The following is a 14,030-nucleotide window of genomic DNA, read 5'->3' as shown; positions in this document are numbered from 1 at the left end:
AATGATAGTGAATGCTCTCGACACATATTATACGTCCATCAAATGCTTTTACTTCAAACTCGCTAAATTCCAGCCTCAGCCCCATCAGAAGTGCCAGTAGTTACATAGAAACCTATACAAAGTAGCCAGAAAGAAACACTAATTTTAAAGAAATACGTCAGATGGATTTAGAGGCTTTTGCATCTGAACTCTTCATATATATATATCAAAACCAAGATTTATACTGTTTCCTCCAAGCAAGGAACAAAGCAAATACTACAAAATATGACATAAACAGCGTATAATCACTTGTTTTTATAAAGCTGTCCAACAGTGACACTAGCATTTAAAGTTACTGCAGGAGTCCACGTTTCTCTCGCTTCCCCTGAGCCCATTGAGTTTTAACAGACCCCCTAAAGTGTGCGGTGGGTTTGGTGGGGGTAATTGAGAATGAATGGAAAAAATTCACTTGTAAGGAGGCAATGCCTCCATTGCAATGTTATTGGATATGACTGGTTCTGATCGGCTATGATTGGTTTATACAATAAATCCTACCTCTTGTGTTCTGTATTCGCGAATCAGTCTGAATGAACAATATAATGGCGTTAATGGAAAGACTAATTTAAAAAGTATGTAATTAAGTCACACACTTAGATATAACAACATTGTTATGTCAAAATAACCCTTACCAAAAAGTAGTATACTTCAAGTTTATTTTATTAAGTATACTTCAAGCAAAATTCAAGTACATTTTTAGTATACTTTATATAGTAAGTATACAAATATCAGTATACTGGTATTGGACTACCTTTGGACTAAAGTGGCCCACTTTCTAGTATATAAAAGTATACTTTTAAGTATACTTTAAGTATAACAGTAGTAAACTTTGAGTACACAACTACTTTACATCAACACATCAATTAGCTTGTACTGCAACTATACTAAAAGTGAACTCAAAGGTATACTGATAGTTTACTAATTAAATACTTTAGTACATTTTGCTGAATACAAGCTGAAAAAAAAGACTATGGATTGGATTCAGAATGATAATCAAAACATAAAGTCGATCAACACCCCAAAGCTTGACAGTCATTATTACCTCTTCATGAGTCAACAATTTATTCTATAATGTTAAACAGTTTTGATGCTGTTTTATATCTGATGATCCTGTTAGACTACATGTGGAAGCATCTATTGTTCCAGTTTCTTTTTCACTTGTGTTTTTTTCTGTACAGAAGATGTGTATAGTGCCCCCTACTACATCACAATGAAAACACATGTTCTAGAAGCACAAGTATAGCTCAAATATATTTTGACTTTTTCTAAGTATGTCAAGCATACTTAAATGTCATTTTCAGTATACTTCTTAGAAGTCCATAAAGCCCATTTCAGAGAAGTACATAAAAAGTAGACTAAAAGTATGCTTTCCTATTTTTTTAGTTTAAAAGAAGTATACTAATAGCACACTTGAATAAACTGCTTTTTCGTAAGGGAAGTCTTAAAATGGAAAACAAGATCTGTGGGACTTTTTAGTGAATAATAAGCTTGGTAAAATTTAAAGTAAATCTCAGAGTCTGCGACAAGTCGTTACTGAACTTTGAACTTGAGTTCAATTCCAATAACTTTCCTATTAAATACTGAGTCAATACAACATAATTCATATTTATTTTCAAGCAATATAGAAGAGCATTTTCTCATTCTATCATAAACAAGACCACGCTTATTTCTTTCACGTGCAGTCAGTCTGAGTCATGAGTGTGACCACTGGGACATTTACACTCATCTGGCCATCTTTCCTATTTTGAGACGTGACATTTCCTTGACGCAGTGTGAATGATGTCAAGGTAGACCAGCAATCACATGTCTCTACCCTAGGAGAAAGAAAAATAAAAAAGAACAATACCCAGAAGTCTCTCTACCCATATCGTTTGAGTGGTTCAGAGGCACGTCTATCTGTGGCTTCAAGCTCACCCACAAACTCTGCCAACATCTCATCGGCACGACTGAGGCATTACCGGTCCTTCCGGGGAGCCGCAAAAAAGCCTATACCATTACCGCGCAAGGACATAAAACTGGACCTGTGCATTACCTCCTGTTCAAGGATGAGGATATCATCCCTTGGCTATTTGAGTTCCAGGGATGAAGATGGGGCGATGAAGGTGATAAATGTGAGGGGGAGGGATTGGGAGAGTGAGTGAGAGAGGGATAAAGAGAAAGAAGGATGAAACTGAGAATAGAGACAAGGGAAAGAGGTGTGCAGACCTGACAGATGAATCTCCTCTATAAAGCGCAGCTGAATGTGGGAAAAGGTCATCACTTTAGCTCTTCTGCTTCTGTAAAGAGCGACAGGGCTGTCACCTCAGTTCAGGCTTCCACACACCCAGCCCAAACCACCTGGCAATTAAAGGTCATCTCTGCTCCCAGTAACAGCCAAGAAGGGCCAATGTGGACTAGGACATCTAAATATTCCTTATCTCCTTTACCTTTCTCCAGCTTTGAAAGAAGAGCAAGGAGAGAAATACAGAGAGAAAACAACTAAAATCCCTCCCTAAAAAAATGCAGATGAATTCTGGAACTTGGACATGACCGGACCACTTAAAATAAAAGTCACAAATCCCCCTAGTGGTCTCTGAGATAAACGCCAAGCTGTCAGTGGTGAAGCAGAGCTGACTCCTTCAAATCCACCTAATTCACAGTGGTGAAAAAGCCACCAGAGGGTTCGAGGCAAAGGGTGGTCTAATGTAAATGAGATCAACTCTTTCACAGACAGCTGAGGTATCTTTAGTTCAGGAAACACATGCCATTTGCAATTACCACGTTTAAGATGAACAAAAACCACTGAGACAGTCAGGGCGTGAAGAGCTTCCTGAAGGATCATCAATCTTGCCTGTAAGACAAAGGGCAGTGGGAGGGAGGGTGGGGCGGCAGGAGTTTTGCCAAGTCCTGTCCCAAAGCAGCTATTATGAGAGAGTCAAAGTGGAGCTTCTACTGGCCTGGTGAATGAAAGCAGACAGAGTATTGTACACGAAGCACTGCCTGGCATCAAAGACGTCTCTTTTAATGAAGCCTTTCAAACGCACACAGTCATCTGTAAGCATGACGAATCTCTGAGCAAAGACAAACGTAGGACGTTTCTACAAATGCTATTCAGAAAATTCCCATGAATGTCTGGCTTTCGAAAAACAGATTTATCTGCGTTTCGACAAGACAAAAGTTCACACACACTCCCTTTAGTTGCACAAAAATCTAAGATGCGTCAATGTAAACTAAATGCTTGTAAAATAAAATACAAACAAAATAAAATAAAATAAAAATTTTGATGACTCCAAAAAAAGTAAAATAAAATAATAATAATAAAAATATACAACTTGCAGAATCTGCGAAATGTTACCAAAAAAAAGAGGAATTATACAAAATGCATGTTATTTTTTTATTTAGTACTGACCTGAATAAGACATTTCACATAAAAGACGTTTGCACATAGTCCACAAGAGAAAATAATAGTTGAATTTATAAAAATGACCCTGTTCAAAAGGTTACATATACTTAATTCTTTATACTGTGTTGTGCTATAGTTGTTCATGAGTCCCTTGTTTGTTCTGAATAGTTAAACTGGTTGCTGTTTTTTAGAAAAATTCTTTCATGTCCCACAAATTCTTTGGTTTTTCAGCATTTTTGTGTATTTGAACCCTTTCCAACGATGATTTTGAGATTCATCTTTTCACACTGAGGACAACTGAGGGACACATATGCAACTATTACAGAAGGTTCAAATGCTCACTGATGCTCCAGAAGGAAAAACAATGCATTAAGAGCCAGGGGTGTAAACTTTTGAACAGAATGAACATGTGTATGTTTTTCTTTTTTTGCGTAAATATCATATATTTTTTCATTTAGTACTGCCCTTTAGAAGCTACAGAAGATACTTACATGTTTCCCAGAAGACAAAATAAGTTGAATTTACCCTGATCTTTAAATTCCAAAAGTTTTCACCCCCCCGGCTCTTAATGCATCGTGTTTCCTTCTGGAGCATCAGTGAGCGTTTGAACCTTCTGTACTAATTGAATATTATTAAATGAACTGAACAATATTTGAAAAAACCTGAACAGGTCCTTTTTTTTTTATAAATTCAATTATTACTTTCTCTGGTGGACTATATGTAAATGTCTTTTATGTGAAATATCTTAAGTTCAGTACTAAATAAAAAATAATTTGCATGTATGATCACTCTTATTATGATAAAATAATTAACATTTTGCAGATTCTGCAAAATGAAAACTTTTGAAATATATTAATAATAGCGATGGTGCAAACATGCTACACCAAACACAAAATACAGACAAAAACAATAAAAATAGATGTAAATTCAAAAATTCAAATTCAAAACTATAATAACCCCAGCAGGACCTGGACTGGATTTTGACCAGGATGTGTTTGCATTTCATACATTGCCCTGTGAGCGGATAAAGGTTTCAAATGTGGGATCAAGCTGCATTACGTGAAAGTGCCTAGGCACACACAACTCACCTGGATTAGTGCTTCACTTAGCCTCTCTTCATCCACCTGCAGCACGATATCCCGGATCTCTTCATAAGGCAGCCGGAATGATCCCAGGAAAATTGCTGTTCGGAAAGAAAAAAAGAAAAAAATGGAGGAGTCATTTTCTGTCCTTCCACTTTAAAGTGTTAGAGTGTTCAACCGGGCCTCCCTCAGAAATGACCATGGGACAACAACGTCAATAACTTCTCAGGTGGATGGTAAAACACCATTAGAGTGTTTGTTCCACTTCGCGGCGATTGGAAGTGAAAAGAGAAACACAATTTTCTAGCAAAAATAAATAAATAAAAGCAGCTCAAATTACCTCAGATTTGAGGCCCTATCACCAGATAATGACTCAACATCTTAAACTTTCACCCAGGTTGAAATGCAGAGAACCACAGGTGCAATTTACCCAACAGCTGAATTTGATAACCTCCACTGCTTCTGAAGAAAGAATAGTCTGTAATTACAGCATATAGCTTATAGTGCATCAGCGGGGGACCGAACATAATTGTACATTTCTGTCTGAAGCAGTTACTGCATTGAGGTTGAAATTACCTTAACATTTACGTAGATTAAAACAGTCAAGAGTTTTCCAGTAGTGTCTGGAAACAATGCTGAGCAGAACCTGATTTCGTCCAAGGAAATTATCACAGTACAGAAAGCATTCAAGGGCTTGCTCTTGTGTCGTACCACCTACCTCCAAGCTATTTCAGCAAATGTTTGATGGGAACGCATGGCTGAGTGGATCTACTGAAGATGATACGTGAGGGTCTGTTCTCTGAAAGAAGCATTTATTTGATCACATTCCTCCGAATTGCATCAGCCAATGAATGCGAAGGCCCTGCACCATCCAGCTCTCTGCTGTGCAGGTGAACGAGGTCCAACTTCTGATGAACAGTGATTTAATAAACTACCATTCCCACCAGCTGATTGACTGAGTCTCTGTGAAACTATGCTCTATTTTCTGCAATTCATTAGTCGGCCATCTGCGTGTGACAATATGCCGGCTTCTTGAGAGAAAAGAGAGTTCTGTGCTTTTTTATTCAGGAGATGAAGGTAGAGCAAACACGGCTTCATTTCAAAGCAGAGGGCTCATCTGGCAAAAACCGGACGGAGATTCTTATTGCAGCTTCGGCGTGCCAGAATGGACAACGAGGTTTTAAAACTAGCCTAACAACACAATACAGCCTGGCTTTAGGGATATGCTAATGAAGCAGCCATCAGTAGCATGATGAGCCAATCATCAAGAGTATCACATGCCAATAAACAAACAAATGGTTAGTCACTGAATGTGGTGAGTTTAACAACCCCCAGTCAGAACTTATCATATTTGCTGCAAAAAAATTTAATTGGACGACAAATGCTTTCGCCTCATCTGTTGATTCATTAGCATAATTTACACATTCACAGTGAGTGAATTATCCTGAGTTTTTCCTCTAACAAGTTTGTCCGTGACAGATGCATCCCATAATTCATTTCCGTTCATATCCACTCAGCCCAGGGATTTAGTCGCATTTCTAGTTTTTTTTCAACAGAGCAAACCCGCCAAATTGCAAGCATTTAAGCAAAGAGAGCACTTCCGCCCCATATATAAAAATACTATCTACACCAAACCGCCTCCACACACTGGCCAATTTAAAACAACTCTCACTTTGTTTTAAAAGCAATACATCTGCAAAAAAAGAAATGCTGACGGAGGGCCGACGTGACTCTTCTGGAGCTGGACCAAGGATGGAAACCGAATGCTGGGATTGTAAAACATACTAATGGACCACAGAGCTCCGTTGTGTTAATAGAGGAGCATGACTTCATGTAGCGGTTGCCTGCTTTGCTCGGTTCCTCCTACGTGAACTGCACTCTTGACATTCACAGCCTCTTTGTCACATCTGGAATATTGTTTCAGCTGTGCACGGAGCCACACCCGGGTCCCGGGTCCAGAGTAGCAGAACAAATATCCAGCTTCTCTTTACACTCACAATAATGTGTGGGATTGTGTGTGTGCGTGTCTGTGTGGGATTGCTCACAGGCCCCCAGGATCAATGAACTCAGCAAGTTTTCCTATCTAGAGAATTTCATGGCCAAAAAATTAAAGTGTGGGCATTGTCCAGTCAGCCCACAGACTGTACTCTCAGCATGAGGGGAAGACAGCAATAGATACCTGGGGGTATAAGTAACTCTCCCTGTCCAAGTAAAGAGCTGGATTGAGTTGCACAAATACCTTGGGTCATTTCCACAAACCTGGAACAACCTTAGAGGCCCCTATTAAAATAAAATAAAATAAAATAAAAAAATATAAAATATAAAATGAAATAAAATAATAAAATCGGCATTTACGATGCTTTTACACAATCTTTCTGCTTTCCTGTCCCACCTCCCCTTCTCTTTCTCTGTGAAAGATGACAGATTTGTGGCTGAAGTGAATGTGTAACAGCACTCCCACTCGTGTTCTGGCATTAGTTACTCGAAAGCCTGAAGTGATGTGTGTACGCGTTTGTGTTCCATCAAAGGCAGGGTAAAGAACTAGCAGAAATGAAAATGAGAGAACGAGAATGTGAAAGTAAGTGAATGAGGAGAAGAGAGAAATGTCACTGGCATCTTTTCTGTTAGGGCCATCTCAATCTGCTCCAGCTGTAATCGAAGAGGAAAAGAAGACAAGAAAGAAAAACACACACAGGCATAACCCTGACCTTGATGTCATCTACCCTTCAGACACACTAACAGAGCATGTTATATGATTCATGAAAATGGCACCTCTTTTGTTGCATTACTAGTACTGACTGACACAAGAAGATCTATTATTATAGCTCACAGTAAGTGTTAATGATCTGAATAAATTCTAACACTACATACTATATTAATCTTCAGTGCATAACTTATTCCAATATGTGAATGATACAGTGCAGCTTGTTAACAAAGCGTGTGCTAATACTGTTCCATGCAATGAACAAAGAAACAAATCCATTAATTAATCTATCAAAGCTATTTTATCCATTTAGGGACCAGGAAACCATGGGCCATAGGGTTATAAAACCCTAGCAACTGCATTGCAATCCCTTTTATATCACCCAAAATCACTAAAGTGAACTTGCCAAGTGCAAGCAGTATTTTGTGTCTGAAAATGCACACACCTAGTTGTATTTCTATTATCTGTGTTAAACCGAAATACGTATAACGCAATTTAAAATATGTTCTTCAGCAGCAGCAGTACAGCCAGACTCAAAGCTTCATCTTACTCTGTTCGCACATTTAAATTGCATTGATGTATTCAATTGGAATCCAAGTACTCTTCCGGCTAGGATGAAAACAAGCATGGGTAGGACATATACTCAGGTGGCTGGTTATTTTAGCATTTGCTATGAATATTTCATGAAGTGTGATATTGTATATCTAAGGTGTTCTCCTCTCCAAGACAAAGAAGCCAACATTTCCAAAGAAGAATAAAATTGCATTCTCATGCTGCTTTCATCAATCAGAGTCCAAAGAGTCGCAGGCACTCTTGAGAGCACAATGAATTCATACACACACACACACACAAACACACACACACTCCCTGAAGATTCAAGAGGGGGAGAAAAAGCGGCAGTGGAAGAGAGACAGAGTTACTAAATGGCACGAGGGTCTGGCAGGCTGATCAATACGGGCTACAAAACAAGATGTGTTCAGTCTAAACTGACATCAGCAGGTAGTACCTTCTGTCCAGGACGGGGTCAAACTCAGTGTTTCAGTGTCATAAGTAGAACATGTTCTTGTCATATGAGACAAGAATGAATTAATCAATCAATTACAACAATTAATCTCCCTTGGTGCTTTAATTGCATAAATGGAAGTACCCTTGGTTTGGGGGGACTGTTTGGCTTTTTCTGTGGTTAGGATGAGGCAGATACAAAGAAAACGTTTTGTCCTTTTTTCCTGTTATCCTTCTCTGTGTTTACGGTACAACTGATATCAGAGGAATCGGGTAGAATCCATTATCAAAAAACAGCATCCCCAAAACCTGTTGCAGGAAGAGCAAATACTGACGAATGCTGCTTGACAATACAAGAGGATAAGAGGAATTTCAAAGTTGACATGATATGTGGGAACAAGAAAACAAACAAACAGAGGAGAACAGAGGAAAAATGTCAGTCAAAGCCTGACAACGTTGTGGCTATAGATTCAGCAGCCTGAAGTGCCTTCAGTACAGAGAAAGCTGCTTAGATCCATCTTTTCCAGTATGGAGCAAACATACCTAGGACTTTGCTTAAAAAATAACAATAAATAATAAAAAAAAGACAATTCTTTAGAGACAAATGTTACTTCTTTGGAAGGAGGAACAAAAAAACAGATCTGGAGGCTCTTGGCTGGGTGTTAGGGGACACAGATGATATGGAATGCTGATAACTTACACAGATTCTGGGCTGTCTTGGCATCCAGGATTCGCAGCTCTTTCGCTTTTTTCTTGAATTGTGTCATCCTGTCATCTGTTTCTTCCACGTCCTTTTTCACTGAAAGCAAAGAGACAGAACCAGAGGGTAAGCATTAATTATCAAAACCAGTAAATGCATCTGCTTTTTTGAGGGAAAAAGAGAAAACGAGTAGACATTTGCAGACATGCAGGATTTAACGAATTTTAGACATCAAGCATAAACAGAATGACTGCACAAACTGTAATTGCAAGAGAAAAAGTCGATTTTTATATTTTTTGAAGAAAATACTCATGCAGTGCCCTCCACAACCATTTGAGGGTGTTTTGTAAGGTTGCCAGATATACTAAGTGGCTCTTAGCATATTGTTATGTTGTTGCTAGGGTGTTCTGAGTGGTTCCTAAATATAAAAACCCAATATTTGTGTGAGCAAAGATGGATAATCAAGTCATTACACACTACCTTTATGTCCTTTTTGTATTTTGAAAGATTCCGCTGTTGGCTTTCAGTGTATGGATAAAACAGCTTAAAAATTCATCAGAATATAATTTGCGTTGCACAAAAAAAAAGTCAGTCATATATTTGTTAACTAATATCAGAACTGTCAAATCAGATACTTCATTACCATTTTTTTTTTAAATCCTGCATTTCTTTGATCCAAAGTACAGCAAAAACAGTACAATTTTGAAATATTTGTACTGTTTAAAATGTTTTTTATTTGTAAATATTTTTAAAAATGTAATTTATTCCTGTGATTTCAAAGACGAATTTTTAGCATCATTATTCCAGTCACATGATCCTTCAGAAAACATTCTAATATTCTGATTTGAGCTCAAAAAACATTTACTATTATGTTGAAAACAGCTGAGTAGATTTTTTTTTCAGGTTTCTTTGATGAATAGAAAGTTCAGAAGAACAGCATTTACTTAAAATAGAAATCTTTTGTAACATTATAAATGTCTTTATCATCACTTTTGATCAATTTAAAGCATCCTTGCTAAATAAAAATAATAATTTCTATAATTTCTTCCCCCCTCAAATAAATAAATTAAATTTAATTTAATTAAATATAAAAAAATATATACTGACTCCAATGGGATGGTACAGTGTATAATGTTACAAAAGCTTTTTATTTCAGATAAATGCTGATCTATGGATGTTTCTATTCATCAAAGAAAGCTGAAAAAATGATAATCAGCTGTTTTCAACATAGTAACAATAACAAATGTTTTTTGAGAAGCAAATAAGAATATTAGAATGATTTCTGAAGGATCAAGACTGGAGTAATGATGCTGAAAATGTAGCTTTGATCACAGGAATAAATTACATTTTAAAATATATTCAAACAGAAAGCAGTTATTTTAAATGCTAAAATATTTCACAATATTACTGCTTTTGCAGTATTTTGGATCAAATATATGCAGGCTTGGTGAGCAGAAGAGACTTCTTTAAAAAACATTAAAGTGTCACTGTTCAAAAACTTTTGACTCGTAGCATACATTTGAGAAAAATTGGCAGTAGTGTCCGCCTTAGCGAGCATTGCTAATAACAAAAACAAAACCTAAACATTGTATCACATGAGCTGATTGTATTGTTCTGGAATTGGTCTTGTCATCCGGCTAACCAAAATGAAAAGCATGACTCCTGTGCTTTGGACCACACTTTTTATGAGCTCCCGCTGCAGCAATAAAAATGACATATGTTCCTCTCTATAAGGTAATTATACATATGGCACCTCGATAACAGATCCAGGGTGGAAAGCATAAGGACAGAGAAACGCTAGATCATGGCAGATGTGTCACGATTAAACCAAGACACTGATGCACGTCAGACTTCCTTTTTATAGCACGACATATAAAAAAACGAGGGAGGGAGGGATGAGAAGAGAAAAATGAAGGTAGGAGAAAATGGAAAAGGAATAGAGACAGACAGGTGAGACAGACGTATAGAGGCGACGTGCTAAAGAGACCATCGGCGCGTGACTGCGGCGCCGCTCGGTATATTGGAGGGAGATTTTGTGGGCCTGCTATTGACAAACACAGGGCTTGCTCTGTCAACGGCTCAGAGCCATGGAGATAATTGTGTTATTTCTGTAATCCTAAGGAGCAGCAGGCACAGCAGCTTGGAACAGCCCCAAAACAACGTTAATGCCGTACGTGTGCGACTGGTATTCGAGGGACCGGCTCCCTTTGAGGCCTGCTTGAAGAGAGCCTCTCCCTGAGTGACATAATGTGTCAGCGAAATCCTCGGCCGAACCATTGTCACAGTCAACTACCAACTAACTAAATTAGAGTGCAATCAAGGCCGTAGCTCTGGGACCCACCCGTGGGAGAGGAAAAGAGAGAGAGACAGAGATTCTGGGTAATACTCAGGTGAAAACAAAGACAGAAGAAGCCTAGGTTTGGCAGATTGCTTGTGGGAGTAGGAGCGCACCTCAGTGCTAATCATCACAACTCCGCTATTTATTTAAGCCCAAGATGGAAGTCTCCCAGGAAATCGCATACAAACAAGCCTCTCCCAAGAAATCTGCATATGTGAAGGAGCTATCAAAGCAGGAGCATCTCCTAAGCAGGTGGATTTGCTGCTGGCTACAGGCCCTTTGCTGTTGTGTCAATAGCACTGTGGTACTGATAAATGTCTATTTTGGAGTGGAAGTGATGGTGACTCTTGAGCCTGCTCGGTGAGTTTAAACTTTTGAAAGTCTGATTATTTATTTATTTACTTTAGTGCTAAAAGCTCAGGTGTGCTCAGGCGAAATGGATACCAAGTAATTAATTTGTGCAAGCATTTTAACACCCTGGCAGGTGACAGGACTTGCAGTTCCAAAAAGTTATTAATTGTATATCCAATTAAATAAATTTCACAAGCCGATCACACAGTGCAATGGATTTATAGTGTATTTTAGAAACTGGAAGTTTTACTGTGACTTTTACTATGACCTTTCTCAGCTTTTGCACTATTCAGAATTTAATTAAAGGAAACATCAGATGCCCATTTTCCACAAGTTGGTATGATTCTTTAGAGCAGTGGTTCTTAAAATTTTTATATCAAGCACCACCTCAGAAAATATTTGGCTCTGCAAATATCACCATAATGACCAACATTAAAATACAGTAGCGTAATAGGCCTAACTATTCAGCTACAGCTCTGCAGTTCAAAAATGAAGCAGTTTTATTAATAATAATAATATTTATTTGTTGTGAGCCACTATAACATTGTAAATACACAGTTTGAACATTAACACTGCACGGCGTTTACAAACAGGTAAATAAAAAATTTAAATAATGATTAAATTAAAATGTGTTGTACCTCTGTACTGTAAAAAAAAAACTTCACTCTAATGTATTGTGTTTTAACATTCATTTATATTTAATTTAGTGATTCCTCTGAGTACCACTAGTGGTACTCGTACCGCACTTTGAGAACCACTGCTTTAGAGTCTTCATGAAATGTCTGCAACATACTTTGATTAAAATTCCTCAATGGTTGTGTAAAACAACACCCTTCTTACCTCAAAAACAGCTCTATTCACAGTGACCTGTTTCGGTGCATGTCTCTTTAAATGATAATGAGCTATTGCTCACCCTGTTTTTTTCTGTTTAAATTTTTCTGGATTCCATTTTTTTTCCATTTAAATTTTTCTGGACTCCTTTTTAATGGTTAAATTAAATAGTATTTATCAAAAAGCATGTCTAATTAATTAAAATAATGAAACAATTTTACATCAATTTATTAAAAGTTAAACAAAAATTCCATGTTTAGGGACCAATGAAATGTTTTATTTTTTTCCCACCTTGTTTTTTATTGTTACCAAATTCTGTGTTTTAGCATGTCAATTAATTTAATGCATGAAAACAAGTTTAATTTAATCTTTCAATAGCCTTACAAAATGTTTTTTTTTTTCTTTTTATCAAATGAAAGCATAAACCATTAATTTAAGTTATCTTTTCATTAATGATAATTAAACAAATTTTATTTTTTGGCAAATTAAGGGAATTTACTATTACAATTAAACGTTGAAGAAATATTGTATGATTATTCCTTAAAAAATAAGGTTTTAATAATTTTAGTGGTAGTATTACGTACATTGTGTGTATACAATACTAATGTATTTTTGCCACAGTGTGTTTTATTTTGACGGGTTGCCGTGAAAACTTTTAAGATATGACGCTAGTTTTCCTCAAATGAAAAGGTAAAATGCTCATGAACTCTCAGAGCAGTTCTGGAGATGTATTTATGTCCTCATTTAGTGAGACGACAGATGCTGAAATCACAGCGAGTGTCACACATACTTCAGTACGAGCAGTAAACGAAACCACGCATCCATGCCTTTCATGCAGGATTCATATTTAAATAGTCTTTTTGCAGCTTAATATTTACAAATACTACTCCATATCACGATTTGATTTAAGTGTAATGACCCACTTTTGATTAATCCATCCAAACTTTGACAAATTCCGTAACATTCCGAATTAAACCCTGGTGAAAAAAACAGCATATGCTGGTAGGTATGTTTTGATGCTGGGATGCTGGTTAGGTATGTTTTGATGCTGGTTTAAGATGGCTCCTTGACCAGCAACATAACCAGCATAAACCAGCAAAGGACCAGCTTAAACCACCATTAAAACAAACCTACCAGCATATGCTGGTTTTTTCACCAGGGAATTCCGTTTTTATTACTGGATTCCGCAATTCAGTCCGCGTTTTCCGCATCGCGGAAACCATAGGGCCCTAGTATAGGTATGTTTCCACTCAAGAGTGCATTTAGAAAGCTTCAATCTGAGAAACTTGAAGACCAGAGAAAATAAAATATAAGGAAACAGGGCTCCCGAAGGATCTTAATATTTTAGGGGAAGGGCTGCAGGTGAGGGAACAGCTTTCAGCCATATTGTGGAACTCAAGATACCCCCACCACCCCCTTAGGCACATTGTCACACCCTTCCACCAGCTGGCTCTCCCACCTGGGTAGCCCACGCTCTCAGCAGGATGTTCTCAACACATCCTCAGGCTCTTCAGCTGTTAGAGATCCGCAGCCCGCCAGGCCTGCGCCTCCTCAGTCCGAGCAATACTAGATTAATGAAAAACAGACACAGCTCAGCTCATCGC

At 37.6% G+C, this 14,030-nt stretch overlaps 1 protein-coding gene across 8 annotated transcripts in view; it reads right to left on the bottom strand.

Annotated features, from left to right (window-relative positions):
• Nucleotides 1-14,030, bottom strand: part of diaph2 (diaphanous-related formin 2) — a 494,681-nt gene that overhangs the window by 197,224 nt on the left and 283,427 nt on the right. For all 8 annotated transcript variants that reach the window (XM_051128238.1, XM_051128239.1, XM_051128240.1 and 5 more), the window contains 2 exons: nucleotides 8,907-9,005; nucleotides 4,507-4,601 (listed from right to left, as the gene is read on the bottom strand). In XM_051128238.1, coding sequence (XP_050984195.1) covers nucleotides 4,507-4,601; nucleotides 8,907-9,005 — 194 coding nt within the window. The remainder of the gene's footprint in view (nucleotides 1-4,506; nucleotides 4,602-8,906; nucleotides 9,006-14,030) is intronic.

This window comes from Labeo rohita, chromosome 14, assembly GCF_022985175.1.
Source record: "Labeo rohita strain BAU-BD-2019 chromosome 14, IGBB_LRoh.1.0, whole genome shotgun sequence".
Classification (NCBI taxonomy): Eukaryota; Metazoa; Chordata; class Actinopteri; order Cypriniformes; family Cyprinidae; genus Labeo; species Labeo rohita.
This window is presented reverse-complemented; position numbering and strand designations above follow the sequence as displayed.